We start from the raw sequence: 26,579 nt of genomic DNA, 5'->3' as shown, positions 1-26,579 counted from the left end.
AAGGATATGGAATTATGAGCTCGTAGATTTAAAAGACAGTGAACCTATTTAAGTGATTCCCAATCTGATGAACAGAATGTATTTTTTTTTCTCTTTTTCTCATCTTTGAATTGAACTCAGTGTTTGGGCATGTTAGTCCCACACTCTCCTGTTCAGCTACATCCCAAGGTTTTGAGATTTTGGGAGACAGGACCTCACTGTACAGCTCGAGCGGACTTTGAACCCACTGTGTACCCAAGCTGGTCTTGATTTCACGATTCTTCTGCTTCTTGGAATTCAACTCCTGTTACCATGACCTGTTTGTTTGTTTTTAGTTTTTCAAAACAAAATTTCTTCTGTATTTTTGAGGTTTACAACCTAATGTAGCAGACAGGGATAGTAAGTAGTTACTTCCATGACGTAGGTCAGCGTAGCTGGCAGCTCACTGTTACTTATCTTGGAGAGAAGCTTAGATAAATCTACAAATTTCTTATGATGACTACGTACAACATAGTCTTACTAACTATAATCCTATAAGATAATTGCATATCTGCTATCTATATTTACCGACCCTACAAAGTTGATAGGAATCATCTATCTTACTTATCTCTTATCTCCATTTCTGCCTCTGGTCATTATTGATTTATTCTCTATGCGGTCTGCTTACCTTCTTCCTAGCATGTGATTGAGATCATTATGTCTTTTGGTGTCTGGCTTAAGTAAACTTAGCAAAATTTCCTCTGTCTTGCACACTGAATGTTAGGATTTTCTTCTTTTAAAAATTAATTAATTAATAAATCAATTAATTAATTTTGTATCTGACTACATTTTACCCTCCTCCTCTCCTCCCAGTCTTTCCCCCTTTCCTTCCTTCCCACACTTATCCCTCCTCTGTTTCTCTTCAGAAATGGGTAGGCCTTCCACGGATATCAACCAGTCCTCACATATCAAGTTGCAGTAAGATGTGGGACATCCTCTCCTATTGAGGCCAGACAAGGCAGCCCAGTAGGAGGAAAAGCACCAGAGGGCGGCACTGGGATCATAGACAGCCCCTGCCCACTGTTAGGAGTCTCACATGAAGACCAAGCTGCATGACTGCAGGCTATGGCAGAGGAGCTAGGTCAGTCCCATGCAGGCTCTGGTTGGAGTTCAGGCTTGGGAGCCCACGTAGTTAGTGGACTTTGTGCGGATTCCTGTGGTATCTTTAATCTCTCTGGCTCCTGTAATCTTTTTTCCTCCTCTTCTGCAGAGTTCCTCAAGCTCTGCCTAGTGTTTGGCTATGAGTCTCTGCACCTGTTTCTGTCAGTTGCTGGGTGAAATCTCTCTAGGCTCCTGTCTGCAACTATAGCAGAGTATCATTAATAAGTGTCAGGGCGGGCTCCCTCTCATGGCATGGGTCTCAAGATGGACCAGTCATTGGTTGGCCCTTCCTTCAATTTCTGCTCCATTTTCACCCTGGCCCATCTTGTAGGCAGGACAAATTAATTGTAGGTCAAAGATTTTTGTGGCTGGGTTGTTCCAATCCCTCCACTGGAATTCCTCCATTCTTGTCTGGTTACAGGACATGGCCAGTGTGGGGCTCCATATCCCCATTGCTAGTTTTAGCTAGAGCCACCCTCCTGGGAGGTTCCATTGTCCGAGGTTTCTAGCTCATCCCAGAGATGCCCTCTTATTGATTTCATTTCTCATTCCCTCTTCTGTCCTCCCCACACTTGGTCCCTCCAGGTTCCCTCTCGACTTCATCTCCCACCCAGTTCCCTCCCTCTACCTACCCTAACAATATCTATTATTTTCTCTTAATGAGATTCAAGCATCTTCCCTTCAGCTCTCCTTGTTCCCTCCTTGTTAATTAACTCCTGTGGGTCTGTGGATTGTAGCACAGTTACCCTATACTTTATGGCCATATGTGTTTGTCTTTCTGGGTCTGGGTTACCTCACTCAGGATGATATTTTCTAGTTCCGTCCATTTGGAATTCTAATTTTATGATGTCACTGTTTATAAAAGCTGATTAATATTCCATGTGGAAATATACTACATTTTCTTTATCTAGTTTCATTTGAGGGACATCTAGGTTGTTTCCAGTTTCTGTCTAATGGGAATGAAGTTTGTATGAACATAGTTGAGCAAGTGTCCTTGTAGTATGGTGGAGCATCCTTTGGGTTTATACCTAAGAGAGACATAGCTAGGTCTTGAGGTAGATCTGTTCCCAATTTTCTGAGAAACCACCAAACTGGTTTTCAAAGTGGCTATACAGGCTTGCACTCCCACCAGCAGTAGGGGAGTGATCCCCTTGCTCCACATCTTCTTCAGCATGAGCTGTTACTTAGGTTTTTGATCTTTGGCGTATATATAAGGTGGACCCTTAGTTGTTTTCTTTTCCTATTTTTTTTTTTAGGATGAAGTGTTACTTTATTTTTTATTTTATTATTAATCATTCCATTCATTTACATCTAAAATGATACCTGATTTCCTGGTTACCCCCTCCCCCAGCTCCCCCAGCCCATATTCGCCCTCCCCCTTCCCCCTTTGCCTGTATGAGAGTGCTCCCCTATCTACTCACATTCTCCTGCCCTACCACTCCAGCATCCTCCCTAAGCTGGGGCATCAAACTACCCTGGGGCCAAGGGCCTCCTCTCCTGTTGCTGTCAGGCAAGGCCATCCTCTGCTACATGTGATCTGGAGCCATGGATCCCTCTAGGTACAATCCTTGGTTGGTGGTCTAGATTCTGGGAGAACTGGGTGGTCGGGCCAGCCTATGCTGTTCTTCCGATGGGGTTGTAATCCTCCTCCGCTCCCCCAGTCCTTCCCTAGCTCCTCCACCAGGTTTGTTGAGCTCCTTCTGATGGTTGGCTCCAAACATCCACATCTGCATTGGTCAGTTGCTGGCTGGACTTCCTCAGGAACTGCCACAGTAGGTTCCTGTCAGCAAGCATCTCTTGACCACGGCAACAGTGTTGGGTTTGGTGTCTGCAGACCTGATGGATCCTCAGGTGGGGCAGTCCCTGGTTGGCCCTTCCTTAGGTCTCTGTTCCACTTTTTTGGTCCCTGTTTTTCTTTTGGACAGGAACATTTCTGGGTTAAAAATTTTGAGATGGGTGGGTGTCCCCATCCCTCGACTGGGGACAGTGTCCATCTGTTGCATGTGGTCTTTTTGGGATCTATCTTCTCTGTGCAGTTCAGCTAAAGTCATTCCTGTTGGGTCCTGGGAGCCTCACTTTCCTACTATTATTATGTGAGGTTCAATGTGTACTTTGAGCTTCAGTAACATTTTTATTATAAATGTGAGTGCCTTGCTTTTGGGGCATAGATGATCAGAATTGAGAGTTCATCTTGGTGCATTTTTCCTTTGATGAGTATGCAGTGTCCTTCCTTATCTTTTTTGATAACTTTTGGTTGAAAGTCTATTTTGGTGGATACTAGATTGGCCATTCCAGCTTGCTTCTTTGGACCATTTGCTTGGAAATTTTTTTCTTATCCTTTCACTTTGATGTAGTCTCTGTCTTTGACTCTGAGTTGTGTTTTCTGTATGCAGCAAATGCTGGATTCTGTTTGTGTATTTAGTTTGTTAACATACGTCTTTTTACTGGGAAATTTGATATTGAGAGATATTAGGGACTAATGATTGTGGTATAATGTTTGTGTATTTCTCTTATTTTGGCTTTGTTGTGAAAAGATTACTTTCTTGCATTTTCTAGTGTATAGTTTCCCTCCTTGTGTTGAACTTTTCTTTTTATTATCTTCTATATGGCTGGGTTTGTGGGAAGATATGGTTTAAATTTGGTTTTGTCTTGGAATACCTTGGTTTCTCCATCTAAGGTAATTGAGAGTTTTGCTGGGTATAGTAGCCTGGGCTGGCATTTGTGTTATCTTAGGATCTGTATGACATCTATCTAGGATCTTCTGGCTTTTAGAATGTCTTTTGAGAAATCTAGTGTAATTCTGATAGGTCTGCCTTTATATCTTACTTGACCTTTCCTTCTTATTGCTTTCAATATTCTTTCTATGTTCTGTACATTTGGTGTTTTAATTATTATGTGATGAAAGGAATTTCTTTCCTGGTCCCTTCCATTTGGTGTTCTGTAGGCTTCTTTTATGTTTAGGGGCATTTCTTTTTTTAGGTTAGGAAAAAAATTTTTTTTCTGTAATTTTGTTAGAAATGTTTGCTGGCCCTTTGAGTTGTGAATCTTTTCCCTCTCTTCTACACCTATTATTCTCAGGTTTAGTCTTTTCATTGTGTCCTGGCTTTCTTGAATGTTTTGAGATAGGAGCTTTTTGCTTTTTGTATTTTCCTTGACTGTCCATCTCCATGACTGTCTCCCTTTGAGTTTTCTTTAATGTTTCTATTTCCATTTTTAGATTCTGGACGGTTTTGTTCAACTCCTTTACCTGTTTGATTGTGTTCTCCTGTATTTCTTTAAGGGAGTTATTTATGTCCTCCTTAAAGTCCTCTATTGTCTTTGTGAAGTGAGAGTTTAGATCTGAATCTTGCTATACAGGTGTGTTGTGGTATCCAGGACTTCCTGTGGTGGGAGAACTGGGTTCTGACATTGCCAAGTCAAATTGGTTTCTGTTGCTTACGTTCTTGCACTTGCTTCTTGCCATCTGGTTATCTCTGGTGTTATCTGCTCTCCCCGTCTCTGACTGGAGCCTGTCCTTCCTATGATCCTGTGATCCTGGATGTGTCAGAATACCTGGGGAGTCGATCTACAACTGGGTGTGGACTGTGTGGGATGGGGTCCAGCACTGGGACTCTGGTCCCAGATGGTACACAGATCTCTCGCTCAGTTGTTTTCTTTTTAAAGACTAAAAAGCCAGAGTCTGACAAAAAGCCAACCTTTGGACTGAGCACGGGGTCCCCAAAAGAGGAATAATAGAAAGGACTAAAGGAGCTGAAGGGGTTTGCAACTCATAGGAAAAACAACCATGTCAACTAACCTGATTCCCCCCAGAACTCCCAGGAACTAAACCACCAACCAAACAGTACACATGGAGGGACCCATGGCTCCAACTGCATATGTAGCAGAGGATGGCCTTGTCAGACATCAATGGGAAGAGAGGCCCTTGTTTTGGGAAAGCTCAATGCTCCTGTGTAGGGAAATGCCAGGGTAGGGAGACAGGAGTGGGTGGGTGGGTGGGGAAGCACTCTCTTAGAAGCAGGGGGATGGAGGATGGGATAGAGGGTTTGCAGAGGGAAAACCAGGAAAAGGGGCAACATTTGAAATGTAAATAAATATAATATTCAATAAAGACTAAAAAGTATTCTTTTCTATAAAGTAGTATTTTGGAAAATTCATTCATTAGCTTACTATTGCATTTTTTACATGTACTATGAACATCAATGAACTGACAGTTGCATCTTTTCTTGGCCTTCAGTGAATATAGCAGAGTAGATATTTATGAAGACAATTTTATTTTATTTTGTATATGCACCCAGATGGGAGATTTTTGGGGTATATTTAGTGCTGCCTGCCTTCCTTCCTTCCTTCCTTCCTTCCTTCCTTCCTTCCTTCCTTCCTTCCTTTGTGTGGCAGGAAGTTTATACCATTTACCAAAATGACTTCACCAAGTCACATCTTCACCAACAGCATATAACCCCCTCACCAATGCTTGTTTTACCCTTTTTATTAACATCCATCCTTTAGGGTGCCAGGTGATATGTAGCAATATGCATTTCCCTCATGGTCAGTGAGCCTGACTCAGTGTTAATCTCTTGACCTGAATAGACTTCTAGGAAAGGCCAGTCAGATAAGTGTTGTCAATTCTCTATACTATTTTCTCATGCTTATGCATTTGAATAATTATAATAAATATTATCATAAAGCCTGAAAATTGTCAGTATAGAAATCTGTTTAACTTTTTACATACTTCTTAGACTTATTTGGTGAGAGATGACCTCCAGAGCACATGACAGTGTACATGAGGACATTTGTCTTATAGATGTAGGTTTGGAAATTATCTACAGGGAGATTGGTCCTCTTTCTGTATCTTTTAATCATGCACAGGTTCATTTCTCTGTGATGTCTGAATGCCTTTGGGATTCACGTTTCTGACAACAAGATGTCTCTGCAGGTGCTACATCACATTGGCTCAAGCTCTGGGCATGAGCATGGGAGGAGCCCCTGCTGGTCCTGCAGGGACAGGCAAGACAGAGACCACCAAGGACATGGGCCGGTGTCTTGGGAAGTACGTTGTAGTTTTCAACTGCTCAGACCAGATGGATTTCCGGGGACTTGGACGGATATTCAAAGGTGAGCACTGTGCTTTTTTTCGGTAACTGAGAAATTTCAGGTCAGGTGAAATTTCTTGTTAAAGATCTCTCTCTCTCTCTCTCTCTCTCTCTCTCTCTCTCTCTCTCTCTCTCTCTCTCATCAATGCAGTTTCCTGGCAGCACAAGCCTAGGTTGTGGGAAACTTGATTCAGTCTTCAGCAGCAACAACAGAAAAAGATTTGTATATTTTTTTTCAAGAGCTGGATACATTTTGGTGTCAGTTTTCCCTGCTTGTTTTACTTGACAAGCTCAGTCTTAGCGGCACTAGGTGGATGGAATGCTCGTGTAATTTGCCCTTTGTAAAGCACTTGTCGTCAGTAATACGGTTGGATGTTTACAGACAGCCTGCCAGCGTCTCTCCTGTTTGGGGCCTCCGGATGCACCATTTATTTTCTAACCCCAGCTTTGAATAAACCGATCTCTGGTTCATTTTGGCAGCTGCGTAATATCCGTTTTCTTGGTTTTCAGAAATGATGTACTAATTGGATTTTCTGTTTAATTTCCTTTCTAAGGGCTGGCACAGTCTGGGTCCTGGGGTTGTTTTGATGAATTCAACCGTATCGATCTACCAGTTCTGTCGGTTGCAGCCCAGCAAATCTCCATTATTCTCATGTGTAAAAAGGAGCATAAGAAATCTTTTATTTTTACTGATGGAGATAATGTGACCATGAACCCAGAATTCGGACTTTTTCTAACCATGGTAAGTAAGGTGTTGCTTGAAGAGCCAGCTGTTGAAATGCAACCCAGCCTTGTTGTTGTGGCTTGCACCTCTCCCCAGTCCCGTGTCACCTGAGCGTCTTGCATGGAAATGGAGATGGTAATGATAATTTCTGTTTGAAAACCTTTAAGAGCTAAACAAAGCTCATATTAATAACTCATGGCTTAGAGGGTCTGGGCAACAGAAGAGTGAAATATGTTAATGAGCTGCCCATTTGGCATTCCAGATCTGTGTTGTGTGCATAATGAACCCCTTAATATCAGGCCGGTGTGTCTTAGCTGTCTCAGGAGTGTATTGTTCATCCTTGGGTTTTGCTTCCATTTAGAACCCTGGCTATGCTGGGCGCCAGGAGCTCCCTGAGAACTTGAAGATCAACTTCCGCTCTGTGGCTATGATGGTCCCTGACCGGCAGATTATCATCAGGGTGAAGTTGGCCAGCTGTGGCTTCATTGACAATGTAGTTCTGGCCCGAAAGTTCTTCACGCTCTACCAGCTGTGTGAGGAGCAGCTCTCAAAGCAGGTGTGCTATTCCAAAGGCCTTTATGGAGGTAGCCATGTTTCTTCTTCCTGTTCATGAGAATGTTTCCATTTCTTTTAAAGATTGTTAGGGAATTTCGTACATGCCTACAATGTCTTTTGATGAATCTACCTCATATTCTGTCCCCTCCAATTCTTCCTTAATCCCCCTCACTACTTTTCTTTCTAAATTTCATGTGCTCTCACAATAATCAGTTGAGTCCCGTGCCAGTATATTCATGGAAGTAGAGCTATCTACTGGAGCATGAGTTGCCTCTCAGGTTGGATGCTTGTTCAAAACAAATCTCCCATTCCCAGAAGCTGCCAATAGCTCTTCAGCTTAGACGAGAACTCTTGACAATTTACCTTTGGCAATAAGTATAAAATGACAAAGCTGATTTGTGTGTGTGTGTGTGTGTGTGTGTGTGTGTGTGTGTGTGTGTGTGTGTGTCTGTGTAGGTACATGAGCATTGTGTGTACAGGAACGTAAAGGCTAGAAATCAGCGTTATGAACTGTACCTAAGTACTGTCCTCCTTGGCTTTTGATACAGGGTCTCTCACTGGCCTCAGGCTAGCTGAGTAACCTAGGACCAGTGAGACCCAGGGACCTGACTGTTTCTCATTTTCCAGTGCAATGAATTCATGTGTGAGCCACCATGCCTGGCTTCCCCCACAACCCCCATAGTTTTTTAAACTGATGTCAGATCTTCATGATTACACAGTAAGCACTTGACCTACAGTTATCTCCCAAGATCCAACAAAATTGACTTTCTCTAGACTTCCGTTAAGAAGTACATTTAAAGAAATAGCTATTTCTGGCACAGAAATGATGTGGTTGGTTACTCTGGAAACTGACTTAGGAGCTATAATATGACTGATATTGCTGTTGCTAATTTACATAGCCTGTGTGTGCATCATGATGTACAAGGTGATGACATAGTTTTTGGGAACTTCAGTCTATTGAATCCCCCACCCCCATCCCCAAGCTCACCCATGTATTTAACTAAGCTTGTTGACTAATTGCTTTCTCTGTTGTAAAGTTCTTGAAAGTTTCCAATATATTTGGTATAGCAGATAAAGCCCTTATGAGAGTTAATGGCTAGGAGACACGAGTTAGTCACATATTATATCAGTGTTAATTATCTATCACCGACTATCAATTTTAGTACAAGCTCAGTGACTTGACAGAGTGGACAGCATTTCCATGTTGGAGGAACTAAAGCCAGCTTCAGTGGGTCCAATATATGTCAGAAGGCTGCAGTGAAGATGCTGGTCAGAGCCTTGATTCCATCTCACTCTTGATTGGGCATCAGTTTGCTGAATTATCTTCTCTCTCCTTTCTGCTCCTTGAATGTAGAGAACATTCCCTGTCCCTGACTCCAGCCCTTGTCATCACTTCTTCTGTACTCCACTCCTATGGCCACACCCACAAAGCCCCATGACACTATGACACTATGACCTATGGCTGGTCTGCTTTTTAAGTTTTTAAGACAATATCTCACTCTATTACACAAGTTGGCCTGGAACTTGCCATTTAGTCTTGAAGTTGAAATCCTTCTGCGTTCTCCAGGTGCCTGTGCCCATGCACTTGGCCTGATTGCCTCATTTTTAATTTTTAGAACTGCCAGCTGTATTCCACCGTGGTTGGATAATGGACTTTTAATTATTCACCTCATATATGCTAATACTTGGAATGCAGAACTTTCATAATTATTATCCTAAGCACAAAGCTGGGGCATGGCTCCAGATTTAGCCGGATTCTTTCTCCAGGTGATCCTGGAATGTGGCTTCTTTCCCTCATGCTTAACATCCCTACATTATTAGTAAAAGTTTGAGAATGTCATGTCTAAGTTTGCTTCTGCTCCTGAATTTTAGCTATAGTGACACAAATGCACTTTCATTTGTCTGAATGAGAGAAAGGTAAAAGAGTGTCACAGTCTAAGAGGAAATGTGGGCATTTCCCCTTATCTTGACGCATCTTCGTTGTAACCCAAGGACTTAAGCTAATGCTGGTATTAGGAGAGACTCTGGGACAGTCTTCAGTTTTCAACAAGCATATCAATAAAGAAAATTTTGTTCTATTCTTTTGGCTTCCTAATTGATTCGTTGTGAATTTCACATCACACACCTCGATCACACTCAACTTCCTGTCTTCCACCCTTGCCAACTGCTCCAACAAAACAAAACAAATCCAACCCAAAACAAAACAAAATCTTGCAGTGGTGTGCAAGCTGAACACCATCAAGAAGCTGTGGTGTGTCACGGTGTGTCACACAGTATACCCTTCTGACCAAATGGCTTTATTTGCAAATATTCATACACTATCAATACTGGGTCCTCACTGGGACTCATCTTAGATATTCTGTTGTTTTCCCCATGTCATGGAAATCCTACACTTTGGTTCTGGAGGACCAGCCTTTTCGTGTGGTCATAGATGTGTTCACAGATGGGGCAGCTGTTGGGGTGGGCCAACTCAAAGCCCAGGATCTGGGCTTGGGTGGTAGCTGAGATGGTCAGCTTTTCAGCTCTTCTGTGTCTGCACCATCAAGGCCAGCTTTGGTGTGGAGGGCAGGGGTCAGGTATGGGGAGCTCTCTTCTGAGTGCTGCAGGGCCAGCTTTCCTGCACCATCCCAGTGGAAGGTAGGGTTAGCTGTCCTGAGCCCACACCCTCGCAGTCTGCTCACTCACATCTTTACTTAAAAAAAAAAGTATCAGCATTAATTTATTACCATGAATGTGTTTTCAACCAAATTAATATTATTTCCATGGTAGGATATTATTGGACATAAGCCCAATATCTCCATTTCTTCAGGTACACTATGACTTTGGTCTAAGAAACATTCTGTCAGTTCTGCGCACACTGGGAGCAGCAAAAAGAGCCAGTCACACGGATACAGAATCCACCATCGTAATGCGCGTGCTACGTGACATGAATCTTTCCAAACTGGTGAGACTCACAGGAGGGCGTATTTCACCTGCTTAAGTATGAGTTTAACGAACCAGATTTAGAAATATTTATTTAAATTTATTTAAATGCCTAATTCTCAGATCAAGTGCTAGAGAGCAGAGTTTAAATTATTCATTTTCAGAAGTTTCTTTTTTCCCCCTGAAATGGCTCACATCTAGTCAGAAATATTTCTATTTCAATAGAATTGAGTTGATTAAAAAACAAACTATACACACAGCTGGAGTGACGGCTCAACAGTTAAGAATATCTAAGGGCACTGGTTGCTCTTTCAGAAGTCCCTGGTTTGAGTCTCAGAACCTACATGGTGGTTGCCTCCACAGGCACCAGGACATATATGCTACATAGTCAAAACATGTCCATGAAATATAATAATAACTTAAAAAACCCATGCAATGAATACCTAAATAGTTCAAATTATTTCTGTGTGGTAGATAAAAATTTTTGCTTTTAAAAAGTCTTCAGAGCCCGGTAGTGAGTTGTATTAAGTTTTACAGGAATGTAATAAGTTCCCATTTTTATAGTAACTACTGATTATCAATGTCTAGCATCAATGTCTCTGTGTGCAGAATGACAAAATGTTGTTTTTGTTTCAAAAATATGAATTGTATTCTGAGTCTAATTTGTAATTCTAATTTACAAATATATTTCATTAAGATATCTATTTAGTTTAAGTTAGGAATTATAGACCTCTGTCTTTTGAATGGGGGATTCTGTGAAACATTTGGAATGTAGGTAGGGTTTTCTTTTCTTTTGTTTATTTATTTTTTTTGTTTTCTTTACTCATCTTTACTTTAACCTTTCAATTATGGGAAACAAGAACATATTATTCAATTTTGATAAAGGTTCTATTCATATACTAATAGTAACCCTGGCCTGTGTTGAACATTTTCAAAATTTCTGCATATTCCGTGTTTGTGCTAGAGTCTTTCCTTTGTTCTTTTTAGATTGATGAAGATGAACCCCTGTTTTTGAGTTTGATTGAAGATCTATTTCCAAATATTCTTTTGGACAAAGCAGGCTACCCTGAACTGGAGACAGCCATCAGTAAACAGGTAATGCTGCATCTGAGTTGTCTGAGGTTGGTAGGAATGAAGGGCAGAGTCCTCACCTTCACTGTGGCCCCAAGGGAGACACCTAAGCTGTAGCCTTTCTAGAGGAGAGGTCACTGTAGGCTGTCAATGAAGCCCCTCCCCCAACAGAGTTCTTCTGTCTTCTCATAGCCACATGTCCAGAGTCACATCTGGATGGTGTCAGCATTACTGGGAACCATTCCACTAGATTTAGAAATAAAATGTCACAGGTTGGCAGGGTCTGTAGGGACTCTGGACATCAGTTTGGCTCTGGCATCTGCCACAAGGGTCTCCAGATTTGTGTTTCTGATTCTACTCACAGATATCATGTGTCTTCTCTACATTCATTTGCTCTGGACACTAGTGCTATCTTTCCTAGTCTCTGTGATGAAGAATTCCATTGCAATAGGCCTAGTCAAGCGTCTGGGTTTATGGACACTTGCTGCTGTTTAATTAACTGGAGTCTTTCTATGAGTGGAGATGAAAAGTGCAAACCTTACATCTTAGTTTACCTTCCTTGAAGAAGAATTTTTTAGAAAAAATTTTTTTATCCCTATGGACATTTGTTTATAACATAAAATTGATTTTCTTGAAAACTTAAGACAATTCCAACGTGGTAATACTCTCTCTCTCTCTCTCTCTCTCTCTCTGTCTCTCTCTCTGTCTCTCTCTCTCTCTGTCTCTCTTTCTCTCTCTCTCTCTCTCTGTGTATTTTGGCTGGAGGATTGTACAATGAAGTCTGATCAATAAAGAACAATAATTCATTGTGCAAAAATATTTTCTCATCATTTGGCTAAATTAATGATAGACCTTCCTAAAGGGCTAAGTGATTTATAAGATGGCTTATGTCAGATACTAGTTGAGCATGGACTTTCTGAAGAGTGTGCATTACATATAGATACATGATCATTATTCAAAGTTACTTTTGTTTTTAATATTTCATCCTTTAAATGTGTTCTTTGATCATTTCAGACCTATACAATAACTTGATTGCTCGCATCCCTATTTTTCTTTTTCATTTCCTTCCCACCCCATCCAACCTCCATCTTTACCATCAATCCCCTCCCCGGCGTCATGCCCTCTTGTTTTCTGAGTTTAACCAGGGCTGACCATGTGATGAGGTGTTGGTAAGTGTGTGTGTAACTTCTTTTATAGCTCAGGGAACATGAAAGAGGGTGCAGGAAGAATGTATGAACTAGAAAACAGAAAGGTTGGGGAATAACTTCTTCTGGACTCAACAAAGTCATTGCCTCTGCATTCATGAACTCAGAATTATTCTGTTCAAAATAAAATTATGACATATAGTGAGTTCAAGCATAATTTAGTTGTTTTATAAATAGATCCTAGGCCTTAATATTTTGACCTAGATCCCAACTTAATGGCTCCAAGTTGTGCCTCACAGAACACTGGTCACTTCAGTTTCCTGACCTATAATAGTACCAACCTCATCATCTCATTTTGCAGGTTAACACTAGAACATTGATTGAAAACTTCTATACTCCATGCTTTTGGTGCATAGAAACCATGGAAACACACACATGATATCTAATATTCAGGCTGCTTGGCATTTACATGGTTTTTTAAATCATTCTTTAAATGAAGTGTTCCAGATGTATTTTGCTATTTGATTCTCTGACCTGAAGTTTACACTCAACAAAGTATTGGTACTGATGAAGTCAGTTCCTGAAGAGAAGTGCAGGTTCTTCTCGTTAGCTTGGGATGAAAGTTTATGTTGGCTTACTCTTTGTCCATGTTTGCATACATTATAATTGTGGTTAAATGCATACCATCTGGTTTATTAATTGGGATGCTGTGAAGGAGGGCAGAATGATTGCAGTCAGTGTCCTCCCACTCCTGGGTCTCTACTCTGTAGTCATCCCTACTACCCATCCTCCAATCATTTTCCATCTTCACAAACTGAAGCTCCATCAATCCCTAACCTCCTGGTTTTCTCCCCCACCCTTCACCATTGTGAGTCTGGATCGTGGTAAATGTTAGCTAATAGGGGGGTTTTGTTGTGTTTCAGGTTGAGGAAGCTGGCTTAATTAACCATCCTCCTTGGAAACTGAAAGTCATCCAGCTATTTGAAACACAGAGGGTGAGACATGGAATGATGACCCTGGGGCCTAGTGGATCAGGGAAGACCAGCTGCATCCACACCCTGATGAAAGCTATGACAGGTACAGAGAAGCAGTTTCATTGCCCTGAGTGACACGTTTGAGTGCTTAAGAGAGACATGAGGGCAGAGACACAAACACACACACACACACACACACACACACACACACACACACACACACACGTAAGGAATACTAGTTTACTTCTAAGTGGGAACATTTAAGAAATAATATATTGCGTTCATGCACCACAGAAAGGAAATGTTTCAAAGTGGCATTTTCATTGTGTTGTATGTTTTACACATCTAATTTCCTCTTCATGTTGAGTTCCAGAGGAGGCTGTTATTTTATATAAAATCCAAGGCTCAGATTCAGAAATGCCCAAGGTCAGAAAATGGTAGGTGATTGGACAAAGATTTAGGGAAAGGGTCCATCAGCAAATCACCAATACACTATGCCACTTCCCGCTAATCCAATGATACTGTCAAAAATAATTGCAATCTCAACCCTTAAATTCCATCATGAAGAATCATCTGAATGCTACAGCCCCACATTTATGCAGATATTTTTCTAGTGAAGTTTAATAAATGAGCCTTATTTCCAGATTCCCTTCAAGTTTATTACCTTAGGCCATCTCAGGATAATGGGTATTACCCTGTTGGCTACTAGTCTTGTGTTTTCTGATTCTCCTTGAACACTGATGCCTCTAAACATGTTAGCAGCCTGAGTGGTGGCAGAGCTAAATTACAAAATATGTATGAGCTTCATCTGTTGGAATGAAATATAATGTTGGAGCTGGAGAAGGCACTGTAGGGTTCTAGTTAGTGGAGCCCAGGTCACCGACACTAGTACACTGTTCATTGTTGCTGGACACTGACAGTACCCATGCCAGGGCTTTTCATACGAAACATTTGGTCTCATTTCTAGAAACTATAGGATAAAGTGAATTTTATATGTGAGGGCTCTATCTCCAAATGGTAACAAATTGTGTTCTTTGCCAGCAACTACCTGCTCCAAACTGAGAACGTACGTCTTCAGGGTTTATTTCATGGTTTTATGTATGCTGTGAACCTGCTTGGGATTTTTAAATGTCTTCAAATGATGTTTTCATAATTATGCTCAATATTTTTATTACAGTTGAAGCTATTTTCTGTTCACAATCAACCGCAAATGCACCTGGTACAGTGACTTGAACAAAATGATATGCTAAATATTAAACAATATAGATACATTATGCATGCCGCATCGGAATTATATATCCATACGGCATTGTGGGTTTGGGAGAAGTTCCACGAAAAGAGAAATTTATTACTAGACTATTTGCTTTTTATTTACTTACTCTTGGCTTTAGTATATAGGGTAAACATTAATTATATTAAGTAGCACATTGTTGGGAAAGTTTAATTATCCAAAAGACGAAGGAGATAATTGGGCAGAACTTCTACTAGAGAGGTGCAAGACCTGAGCATGTTGTTGTCTGATGCACAGTGCAATTCCCATGAATTGTTCTTTTAATAGTATGTACTTTGCAGTTTGCCATGTTTTATGTTAGAAGCAGGGAGATAAGCGTGCAAATGCATGTAAGAGACTAGCAGTGTAACGGGGAGACAGGCATAGGCACAGATAATTATGTGTGAACGTGCCACTGTTAGGAGGAAGGTTTGAGTATAATGGGATCAGAGGAAGATGGGATGAGGAACTTTCTCTGTTGTTGTAAGAGTCTTACGGGGAAGGAACTGCTTCCTCTAAGGCTTGAGAAGCTGATGGATAAGAGACATTTGTCAGAGAGGAAGAACCTGTAAAGGACAAGAGTGATGTGGAAGTATGGGATACTCGGGCCTGGCACTTGAGCCTGGCTGAAATACACTTTGTTTGTGGGTGCTGCTTAGGCTGTCATAAGGCTTTGTGCAGAGGTGTAGTAAGTGCTAGTCTTGGCATCAAGTGTCACTTTCCCTTAGCAGTCCCTTGCTGTAAATGTTTTGGAGAACCCCCACTAGCTTCAGAAATAGCTCTCAACTTTTACCTCCACACTTACCTCAGTATGAGGAAGGGACTCAAAGAAAAGGAACGAATATCCTCGAGACAGCCATATCCTAAACTGGTAGGGGAGAAGAGCTGATGTCCTGGGTCCCATCTCATAGTTTTTTGAGGTTTATTCCATAGTTGACTAGTTAAGTGATGTGTTATTTACTGACTTATTCTGCTTCTTTGTCCCTTCCTTCAAGACTCCGAGAATCCAATTCCTTACTTCTATCTTTGCCTTCATGGGGTCTCAAAATAGGGCAGTATCTGTCTTGGGGATGGGGAGCTTTCTAAGCACACTAAATACCTGGGCTTCACTTCGTGTGTCTGGAGAAGCCATGGAGCTTGGTGTGTCATGATCTTCATCCCTGCTTGCAGAAAACCATCTAATGGCCACGGAAAGAAGAGATTATAGGAGGGAGGTGTTTAAGGATCAACAGTAAGAAAAGATGTTTACAGTAGGTCTACAATGGTGGAGTGGTCAGGATTCAGTCAAGAAACACCTAGAGGAAGACTAAAGAAGAATGCATCTAAACAACATTATCAAAGTCAAGGATTTATTCTTACAGTTTTTTTTTTTAATAAAAATGTTATTGTATCTTAAATGAAAACGAAAGTCCTATCTACTGTGTGTGTTTTGATGGTTTATATTTTATGTGCAATAGAAAAATACAGTTTTCACCCATGAAACTGATGAAACACACTTAAAGATTTTCATAAAGGTGTGATTATACTAAAAAAGTAGTATAGACAGAGTATTATGGAGGTCACCTATTGCAAAAGCTCAGTTGTTGATTAGGTTGAACTTTTGCATTATAAAATACTGTAAATAATTACCCTAATTGGCGTTGTGATTTCTAAAAATTAGAGAGAGAGAGAAGAGGAGTAGAGGCCGGCCATGAGCATGAACATGTGGAGAGATGGGGTGGGGAATGGGGAGAGAAGGGGAGAGGGCGAGATAGTAAGAGAGTGAGGAGGGGGCAAGCAGCCTCTTTTACAGTGAATCAGGCACACCTGGCTGTTGCCGGGTAATTGTGGGGTGGAGCATAGATGAAATGTCACCAGAGACCTGGAAGAGCTGGCTTTGTACTTTTGTACCTGGAATCAGGGGAATAAGATGGTATAAATTCCAGCCTGAAGGCTGCAGAATATGAGCCGAGTAACAAGAAGAGAGAAAAGGGATGTGGGGAGGTGTTCCTTCCATCTCATGTCTTCTATTCTGTTAGGACCCTCCAATGGACTGGGTAGTTCTTATGCTCACTGAGAAAGTACTTGCAGAGTTCCAGCATGGCATCCCCTTTTATTCCCAAGGCAATATGAATTTATTTCATACACAGCAAAGTGCCGTGCTCAATAAAGGATAACAAGGCTAATTATAACTTGGAATGCAGAATGACATATATTTTAGTATAATCTTTCACTTTTCATATTTTGACCACTTGCTGACAGTATACTACAAATTAGTGCAGTGTTGCTTCATGTTGGCTCACGCCATGTCCGAGATGTTTAAAATTTGGATGCACTTGCTGCAGATTGTGGAAAACCGCACAGAGAAATGAGGATGAATCCCAAAGCAATTACTGCTCCACAGATGTTTGGTCGACTTGATGTGGCCACAAATGATTGGACCGATGGAATATTTTCTACCCTTTGGAGGAAGACACTGAAAGCAAAGAAAGGTAGAAGAGTAAATAATTATGTTAAACATGTACTTCTAAACAAAATCGTAGATGTCTAGATAGAATTACCAAGCAGTGGTGTTGCGCATATGTTAGCCAAGACTAAGTAAAAGATTTCACTATATTTCTGAGTGTTGAAGTGGTGAAAGTTTTGATTAGTACACTTAAGCCTCACCCTTAATATTTTTATTGCATTTCAATTGTTTATTTTGTACACATGCCGTGTGTGCACGCACACGTGCGTATGTATATATGTGTGCACCTGTGTGTGCATGTGTATATATGCATCTGTGTGTATGTATGCATGTATGTATGCATGTGTGCACCTGTGTGTGCATGTGTGTGTGTGTGTGTGTGTGTGTGTGTGTGTGTATAAATCACAGTGTGCATGGTAAAGTCAGAGGACACCATTTTTAGCTGCTCAGTCTGTCCTTCTGCCATGTGGTGTCTGGCAAGGACATTTTTATCTGCTGAGCTCTCTTGGCCGGTTCCAAACACCTCCTCTTTAAAGGATGTTTGTTTTCTAAAACAATACTTACACATCTGTGTATTATAGAATAAAATAGAGGGAAAAGCTGTTGAAGAAGGTTGATAGCATTTTATAAGGCAATTTTTACTGTTATTATGCTCACTGAATAGTTTAAAAATGTAACATTCACTTCTACATGGCTTGTTTTTTAAAAACTGACTCTCTTATGAAATCATGTAGAGAAGTGAGCTTTTTTGGGGTCAGAAAATCATATATATCCAAAGTGAGCTGGAAAATAATTCTGTTTTGGGGACACTGGCATTAGATTGTTAAAGCAAACCTTTAAGGGCTAGCTATTCAGTCAGCGTTGTCTCTTTTAAAGGCGCTGTAAACAGAGCACAGTGTTCTCAGAATATCACCTCAGCTGGAAGAAATGGTAGCAGCTTACCTTTCATTGTGTGTTCTCACTTCTAGGGAGAAAAGGACAATGGAAACATTCAGGGCAAAGAAGCAGGGGAGAGCAGCTCTTGGCAGATCATTCCTGCCTTCACTTTGGGCAGCAGACCCCTGCTGATACATGTTTTAAGATAGTATCACCCAGAGTCTCTTGAAAGGGAAGGAACCTGTCCTTTAACATTGGTAATCATGAGACAGTGAAAACGCCTCTATTCGCAACCGTTATTTTACAGGAAATTAAAAATTTGCTTCTAATATGTTCAATAACCCAGCATAAATGTAGGCACAGTGATAGAAGTTTAACTCCCAGAATTGCTCAGAGAGCAGCTTCTGTAAAGAGGAGGCCACCTTTGTCTTTTAAAGTGACCTGTGCTAAGGTCAGCATTTTACCTATTGTTAGTTAAGTGGGTTTCTTGAGGGACCCAAGCCTTTAATCTGAGTAGAATCCTCACAGCCAGGCACAGCAAGGAGACTTTAGAACCTGACAGTGACAACGCTGTTGAGTAACAGTGGGAGACGGACCTAAGGAGGGGCTACAGTTGAGGCACAGAACCTTCATTGATGTTTACATTCCTGTCGAGCCTTCTGTTTGTCATTCTCTAGCACCAATTATCTCCTTATGTGACTCCCATCAGGTTAGGAGTCTCCTGAGATACATTCTGAAGGGCTTTGGAAAGTTCTGGCATTTAAAACACAGGCTACCCTTTCTTCTCACTATACTTCTGCCTTCAGTGGTCTCTACACAATTGGTCGCTCCTCTTTCTGAATCTTGCCTGCTTGGATGATTCTCCGTCCTGCAGGCTACCCCCACATCCACTTTCACTGGAATGAGATGTCAGAAGGGCGCGGGGGCACCAGGGGCATCCCTTGGCAGAAATCTAAATGTTGCGTTGCCTCTGTTCCCAGGCCTCCTGTCTCTCTCTACATTTTTTTTTTTGTCTAGAAGTAATGTATGCAGCCTCCATGGCTTTAAGTGCCACTTCGAAGCTCAAAGCTTCTCTATATCTAACATCCAGTCCTGATTTCTCCCTGCTTCTAGGTCAACAACTCTCATGGGATCTCTGCTGGGTATTAACATATGCAAGACCAAATTTGCCTGCCCCATGCCATGGTCGTTTCTGTTGCACTGATATACTACCCTGTATCTTGTTAGCTAAGTCTGCTTTCTTCCTGTCCCACTGCCTTATTTTCTTCTTTTCATCCTGTTGGACTGCTATAATACAACAGAATAGGCAAAATGGTCTGCAAACCACAGTCAGGTATCTCATTGGCACGGTTTTGAGGTTGTGTCCTTCCATGGATCCTATGCTTTCTAATCTTAGAGAATAAGAATTCAATATTTCACCTTACAGGGTACAAAGCACACAGTCACCTGAAGTTTGTTCCTGCTCCAGGGTCTTTGTGCATGCTGTTCTTAGATGCGAAATAGAAACTTCTAGATCTTTAAGTCACTTCAGTCTTTGTGTCAAATCTTTCACTGGCACTTCATCCAAAATACTGCCTCTTCTCTGAACCTGCTTAAGATGGCTCGCGATGTTTCTGATTGTCTGTCTTTCCCACTTAGAATGTAAACTCTCTGAAGGTGACATATTATCTCACCCACTGTCATATCTCATCCCTTAGAGCAGTGCTGCATACAGAAAGGAACAAAGGAGTTTTGGGGTTGATCATGGTTTGAACATAACGGTCATACAAGGAACATAGAAGGTTCTTTGTGCTCATGCAACTTAGTCATCATTGAGAACCGTGGTTTATTTAAAGTTAACAGGCTTTATGTAGCTGTTCTTGAACTCTTGAGAGAGTAAGAGTGCTCACAGCCACTTACACAGGCACCTGTGTACACCTGTGCTTTCTTCCTCTTCTCTTGGGTGGCATCCAGGGGAACATATCTGGATCGTTCTTGATGGTCCAGTTGATGCCATCTGGATTGAAAATCTGAATTCTGTGTTGGATGATAATAAAACCCTGACTCTGGCCAATGGCGACCGGATTCCCATGGCTCCAAACTGCAAGATAGTTTTTGAACCTCATAACATTGACAATGCTTCTCCCGCCACCGTCTCAAGGAACGGGATGGTCTTCATGAGTTCCTCTGTCCTGGACTGGAGTCCTATTCTTGAGGTATGATCGAATCCTTTCTTTTGTATAATTGAAAAGGGAAAGGCATCTTTAGCATTCCTTGTAAGCATGATAATTCTTCTGCAGCTGCTGACAGCGGTTTTCTTTTTTTATGTAACTGTTTCTGAAAGACCCTTGTATGCACAGGGCTGCTCAGACTCTGATCGCCCCTCACAGGGTTCTCCAGTCTCCCTCCAACCACTTAGAACTGTGATTTCCAAGTAAATGTCAGGCCTATGTGAATCAATAATCCTGCCAAACTGGGTCTGAGGATTGAAAAGTAAAATTTAATATCATCACTTTGGGGATTCATGGCAGTTTTGGAAACAACTGTCTTAGAATTTTAACTTAAAGATAATTCGTTAATCGTCTTGTATATAAAGATTTATGAGATTCAGTTGTCATGGTATTAATTTTAACTTTGTGGTTAGAAATAATATTTTACATAATCAATTCATGATCAGGTATAGTGGTTTATTACTGTCAATATATTATAGAATATAGTAATTAGAATTTTATTATAGTTACATACCTTGCATGCTTATATGTTTTATTAAATCCATACTATAAAATGCAAGTGCTACTGGAAAATCCACGTGACTTTTATGACATAGATGGCTAGATTTAACATTTTTATTTGCCTTTATATTTTGAGGATGATTTTATTTTAAAACTTTCTAATTTAAATTATGTAGGTATTTTATATTTTCATTATTTTTTTGCACTTATATCTATATAGGAATATTCTAACTTTTATTAATGTCTTTCCAAAAGCTACATGATTCTGGGATCCAAATGGGTTTAGACTTCATAACTTTTATGGAGAGATATAAAAGAGAATGTTTTGGAGCAAAATGATACTGACCACCCTTGAATATGATTCCAAAATGTCTTTTATAGATTTCATAATTAGATTTTCTATCCATTAAAAATGAAGTACAGCTACTCTTGGATATTCAAAAGCGCTCACCAGTGATAATTTATAAAATACAGGTAATTGTGTCAGATCCAAATCCTACCAAGTTAGAATCTCCAAGGAGGAGACCAAGGACTCTTTATATGCTCCAAGTATTACAGTAGACTTTCTTTATGTAACTATGCTTGGTGACCACAGATACAACAGAATACAAGTCAATTGTGATTACATGATTTTTTCCCCCTAATATACTTAGATTTTATAAGGTTGTTTGAAAAAAAACTTTTATTGTATTGAGTCACAAATATTTAGCTTGCTCCTTATAAAGTGCACTTCCATTATACCCTACCTGGGTTTTTACAGTAACATTACACCTAATCACATTTTCACATGCATTTAAATAGTGTAGTATCCTCAGGGGATCAGGAGCCTGCTGTAAGATTCTGTCTCCTAATGTCAGAAGCTGCACCATAAAGTCTCACCAACGTGACGGAGCATGAGATGGACTAAGACAACAACAATGAATGGTTCCCAGAGGAAGGGGACAGGACACTAGGATGACACATGGCAGTGGACCTGCGCACGTGAATGCTGCAGACAGACTCTTTGAGTGTTGACTCTGGCCTTGTCCCTTACTCTAGGACTCTGGGTGTCTTACTGAAGATGCAGGGTCGAAGGGGGATAATAATAGTTCCTATCTGAGAGAGAGTTGCTTTGAAGGCTTAAATAAATGATTGTATGAAGGAGTTTATAGCCAGGCTTGATGTGTCTTAAACACAATAACACTTTGCATCGTTATTAATCGTTAATCGATGTTAATTAATTAATAATGCTGTAAAAATGTTTTTATGCCCCAATCATCATTTTCCTGGTTTCACCAATGCATGAATGTGTGAACCCACAGGGTTTTCTCAAGAGACGGTCTCCTCAAGAGGCTGAAATCCTTCGACAGCTGTACGCAGAGACTTTCCCAGACCTGTATCGGTTCAGCATTCAGAACCTGGAGTTCAAGATGGAGATACTGGAAGCCTTTGTGATCACACAGAGCACCCACATGCTGCAAGGCCTGATTCCCACAAAGGTTAGGGATTGACCTTCCTCCTGAGTGCACTGGGCGTAGAACACAGCATTTGAAACTAGGCTTGGTTAGGGTTGGTGGTGAGTGTATGTGTGTGTGTGTGTGTGTGTGTATGTGTGTGTGGGGGCGCGAGTTGGGGTGGTCTCAGACATACCAGTTTTCCCTTATAGCTTTCTTTGAAATAAACAAGCTATTGATTTGAATTTTGTTGCTGGTTAGCATAACTATATAATAAATGTCATTAGTTTTGTTTAAAAATATTTCTGCTTTATTTTATTTATTTATTTACTATGTGTGTTTGTAGATGTCAGAGGACAAGTTGGGGGGTTATTGGCTGTCTCATCCTATCACATGGGTATGGGAATTAGACTCAGGCCATCAGGACTGGCACCAAGTGCCTTTACCTACTGAGACAGCTTGCTTGCTTGGTTTCATTTATTTTATGAACCAGTTAGTACCCCCTGGAACGCGGTTTCCCATTCGTTCCTCAGTTGAACCATTCTTTTCTTCTCCTGGGGGAGCAACAAATACCATTTTCCTAGATTTGTAGTTTTAGATGGAGACCAAGGGTTAAGTAATGAATGCTTCCTGCATCCTCAGGAGCAGGCCGGGGACGTGGACCCAGAGCACCTGGGGAGGCTGTTTGTCTTTGCCATGATGTGGAGTGTGGGTGCAGTCCTGGAGTTGGAAGGTCGCCGGAGGATGGAACTCTGGCTGCGCTCACGAGAAGGACCCACACTGCACCTGCCACAGCTGACCGATCCTGGGGACACCATGTTCGACTACTATGTTGCACCGGACGGTGAGCGTGCTCTGCGTGCAGGGTGCAAGGATGGGTTGTGTTATTAAAGTGAGAATTAAAACTCTTGGAAATTTGTTTTCAATTTAATATTTTATTTATTTTTATATCCCTGCAGCAGTTTGCCCTCCCTTTTCTCCTCCTAGTCCCTCCCCATCACCTCCCTTCTCTCTCTCTGCTCCCCAATCCAGTTCTCCTCCATTTCTCTTCTGAAAAGGGCCTGCCTTAATGAACATCGCCCAGCTATAACATATCAAGTGGCAGTAAGACTGGGTACCTCCTCTTCTATTTAGGCCAGATAATGCAACTCAGCAAGGGGAAAGAGTCCCAAAGGTAGGCAACAGAGGAAGAGGCAGCTCTTACTCCCACTGTTAGGAGTCCCTACCAGAAGATCAAGCTACACAACTGTAACATATATGCAGTGTTTAGGACAGTCCCAGGCACACTTTCTGGTTGGTGGTTCAGTCTTTATGAGCTCCTATGGGCTCAGATTAGTTAATTCTGTAGGTTTTCTTGTGTTGTTCTTGTTCTCTCTGGCTCTTACAATCCACCCTCTCCTGATGGATTCCCCAAGCTCTGCCTAGTGTTTGACTGTGGGTCTCTGCAGCTCTTTTCGTAAGTTGCTGAATGAAGCGTCTATGAGGATAATCGAGTAAGGCATCAATCTATCAGTATAGCAGAATATCATTTGAATCGTTTTGTTGACTTTTTAAGAGTGCCATTTGTGTTTGGTTCTATCGTGTGTCTCTGGGCTATCCAGTCTCTGGCTCCTAGCCCTCTGGGCGGCATTATAGGTGGACTCGCTCTCATGGCATTAGACTCTAGCTGGACAAGCCATTGGTTGGCCACTCCCCCAATTTCTGTGCTACCTTTTACATCCAGTGTATCTTGGAAGCAGGACAAATTGTAGGTCACAGGTTTTGTGATTGGGTTGGTTTCCCAATCCTTCCATTGGAAGTCTTGCCTTCCAGTGGGAGTTATAGGAGATGACCAGTTCAGTTTCCATTTTCCACATTGTTAGGAGTCTTAGCTAGGGTCACCCTGGTTGATTCCCGGGAGTTTCCATTACCCTAGGGCTCTAGCTTGTGGCAGAGAGGCCTCCTGCTTCCAGCTGTCTCTCGAAGTACCCTCTGCCTCCATCCGCCCCATTTCTGATCCTTCTGTTCCCATCCCTAGTCCATTTTCATTCAGTCTTCTCGCCACATCCATCACGATGCTAATGCTGTTTATTCTGTCTTCCCTTCTCAATGAGATTTTCGTGTTCCCACTTGAGCCTTTCATGTTACTTAGCTCCTTTAGCTCTGTGGATTATAACATGGTTATCCTTTACTTTGTGGCTAATATCCACTTATAAATGAGTACATACCATGCATGTTGTTCTGGGTCTGTTACTTCAGAATGATATTTTCCACTGTTATCCATTTGCTGGCAAATCTGAAACAAGAATTTTTCTTTAGATTTATTTATTTATTATATATAAGTACACTGCAGCTGTCTTCAGACACACTAGAAGAGGGCATCAGATCTCATTACAGATGGTTGTGAGCCACCATGTGGTTGCTGGGAATTGAACTCAGGACTTCTGGAAGAGCAGTCAGTACTCTTAATCACTGAGTCTTCTCTTCAGCTCCTGAAATAAAAATTTTAACATACAAAGTTATATAGTAATTGTTTCTTTCCTTGGGCTTTACTTTGGGTTCCAGGCACAAGTTTCATTTGCAAGACAGGCAAGACCTTTAGTGACTTGAAGCAAATTGCACCAATTTTCTACTTAGATACACATCAGCCATTCAATGGAACCAGCAATTGGTGTAAAATTACATTAAAATGTAGATGTCTATATCTACAGTTGTCTATTATCTGTATATCTTTCTCTTTATCCATATATATGTATATATATACTTTAAAATGACTTGCATATACAAAAACACATATAATTCATACACATATATGCAATAATACACAGAAGCAATTTTATATGTTTAATGCATTTTTAACACATACCATCTAGTGTCTCTCCCCTCAATGAAAAGCTTGTGAGATATGACATCTAAAAGCAGTAATGGCCTTAGGTACATGCTTTTCACTGTCTTCTATATTTTTATGTATACTATATTGTTGAAAAGCTACATACTAAAAAAATAGTTCTAAAACATTTCAGAATATGTCCAAATACAGGACTCCATTTGGAGTAGTTCCTTAGGAAGTTTTGATGAAGCCAATTGACAGGTATCAAAATCCAACTTTATTGAATATTTTTGGGGTGCATGGCCTTCCATAGCTCAGGTGGGTCTTCAGCTTGCTATGTTGTTGAAGATGACTTTCAACATCTAATTCTTTTGCTTCTGCATCCCAAGTGCTTGTATTACAAATACATGCTGCTGTACCCCTAGTTAGCTTTCATTTTCAACTCGATACAGCTCAGAGTCATCTGAGAGTAAAGTCGCAACTTAAGAATACTCTAGATCAGATTGCTCTGTGGATGCATCTGTGAGGGACTGTCTTGATTATCAATGGATACTGAAGGGTATGGCCCAGTGCGAGGTCACCATATCTAGGCAAGTGGTTCTGAGTTGTATAGGAACTGTACATGTACTTCTGAGTTCCTGTCCTGACTTCCCCAGAGATGGACTGTGACCTGGAAGTATAAAATGAAATAAAACCTTTCCTTTCTAAGATGTTTTTGGTCAGATTTTTATTACAGCAACAGAAAGAAAAGTAGTGCCTGTTTTACACTGTGCTAGGCATTGAACCCAGGAAACTGTCCATGCTGGAAAGATCACCCTACCATCTGGGTTATATCCATGCCCCCTTAATGATCTGTTTTGTGGCGAGTATTTGAAGATACCTTTATGACGGTTTGAAGGTGCCCGATCATTACAGGGATGTACCATATTAGCTGGAAGGTGTGAATCTCCCCTGTTGTTTTCAGGTACTTGGAGGCATTGGAGTATATGTATCCCAGAATACGTGTATCCACCTGATACCACCCCAGAGTATGGATCTATCCTTGTGCCAAATGTGGACAATGTGCGGACCGACTTCCTAATTAAAACCATTGCCAAACAAGGCAAGGTATGACTTTTAAACCATGATTAAAAAGATTCTACTTTAAAAGGTCATATGAAAATACAAAAGCACTTTGTGTCTATTTCACACTACATTGTGTTTCTGTTTGGAATAAGTGAAGGTATTACCTAAATGAGTGAACTCCTTTTGTTATTTCAAAAGGAAAACCTGATGTGTGCAACAGTCCTAGTTCTCAACTGAGAGAATTTTTGACTTTGTTTTTTGTTAAGATAATTCTTTCCCTTCTGGTTACTGACTTAGTTTCCTGTCCTAACAAAATATCAGAGCTTAGTGTTTAAACCATGGCAGCTTACTTCCTTAGTGCTGGATGCTGAA

At 41.0% G+C, this 26,579-nt stretch overlaps 1 protein-coding gene across 1 annotated transcript in view; it reads left to right on the top strand.

The window, feature by feature from the left end:
• Dnah5 (dynein axonemal heavy chain 5) overlaps nucleotides 1-26,579 on the top strand; it is a 301,350-nt gene that overhangs the window by 170,001 nt on the left and 104,770 nt on the right. The window contains exons 36-46 of the mRNA XM_032898676.1: nucleotides 6,050-6,228; nucleotides 6,761-6,948; nucleotides 7,292-7,486; nucleotides 10,295-10,429; nucleotides 11,395-11,502; nucleotides 13,547-13,700; nucleotides 17,192-17,338; nucleotides 20,143-20,384; nucleotides 22,202-22,378; nucleotides 22,976-23,177; nucleotides 26,107-26,249. Of these exons, the coding sequence (XP_032754567.1) occupies nucleotides 6,050-6,228; nucleotides 6,761-6,948; nucleotides 7,292-7,486; nucleotides 10,295-10,429; nucleotides 11,395-11,502; nucleotides 13,547-13,700; nucleotides 17,192-17,338; nucleotides 20,143-20,384; nucleotides 22,202-22,378; nucleotides 22,976-23,177; nucleotides 26,107-26,249 (1,870 nt within the window). The remainder of the gene's footprint in view (nucleotides 1-6,049; nucleotides 6,229-6,760; nucleotides 6,949-7,291; nucleotides 7,487-10,294; nucleotides 10,430-11,394; nucleotides 11,503-13,546; nucleotides 13,701-17,191; nucleotides 17,339-20,142; nucleotides 20,385-22,201; nucleotides 22,379-22,975; nucleotides 23,178-26,106; nucleotides 26,250-26,579) is intronic.

Source organism: Rattus rattus, chromosome 3 (genome assembly GCF_011064425.1).
Source record: "Rattus rattus isolate New Zealand chromosome 3, Rrattus_CSIRO_v1, whole genome shotgun sequence".
NCBI classification, from domain to species: domain Eukaryota; kingdom Metazoa; phylum Chordata; class Mammalia; order Rodentia; family Muridae; genus Rattus; species Rattus rattus.
Note: the sequence above shows the minus strand (reverse complement) of the source record. Positions and strands in the feature narration are given on the sequence as shown.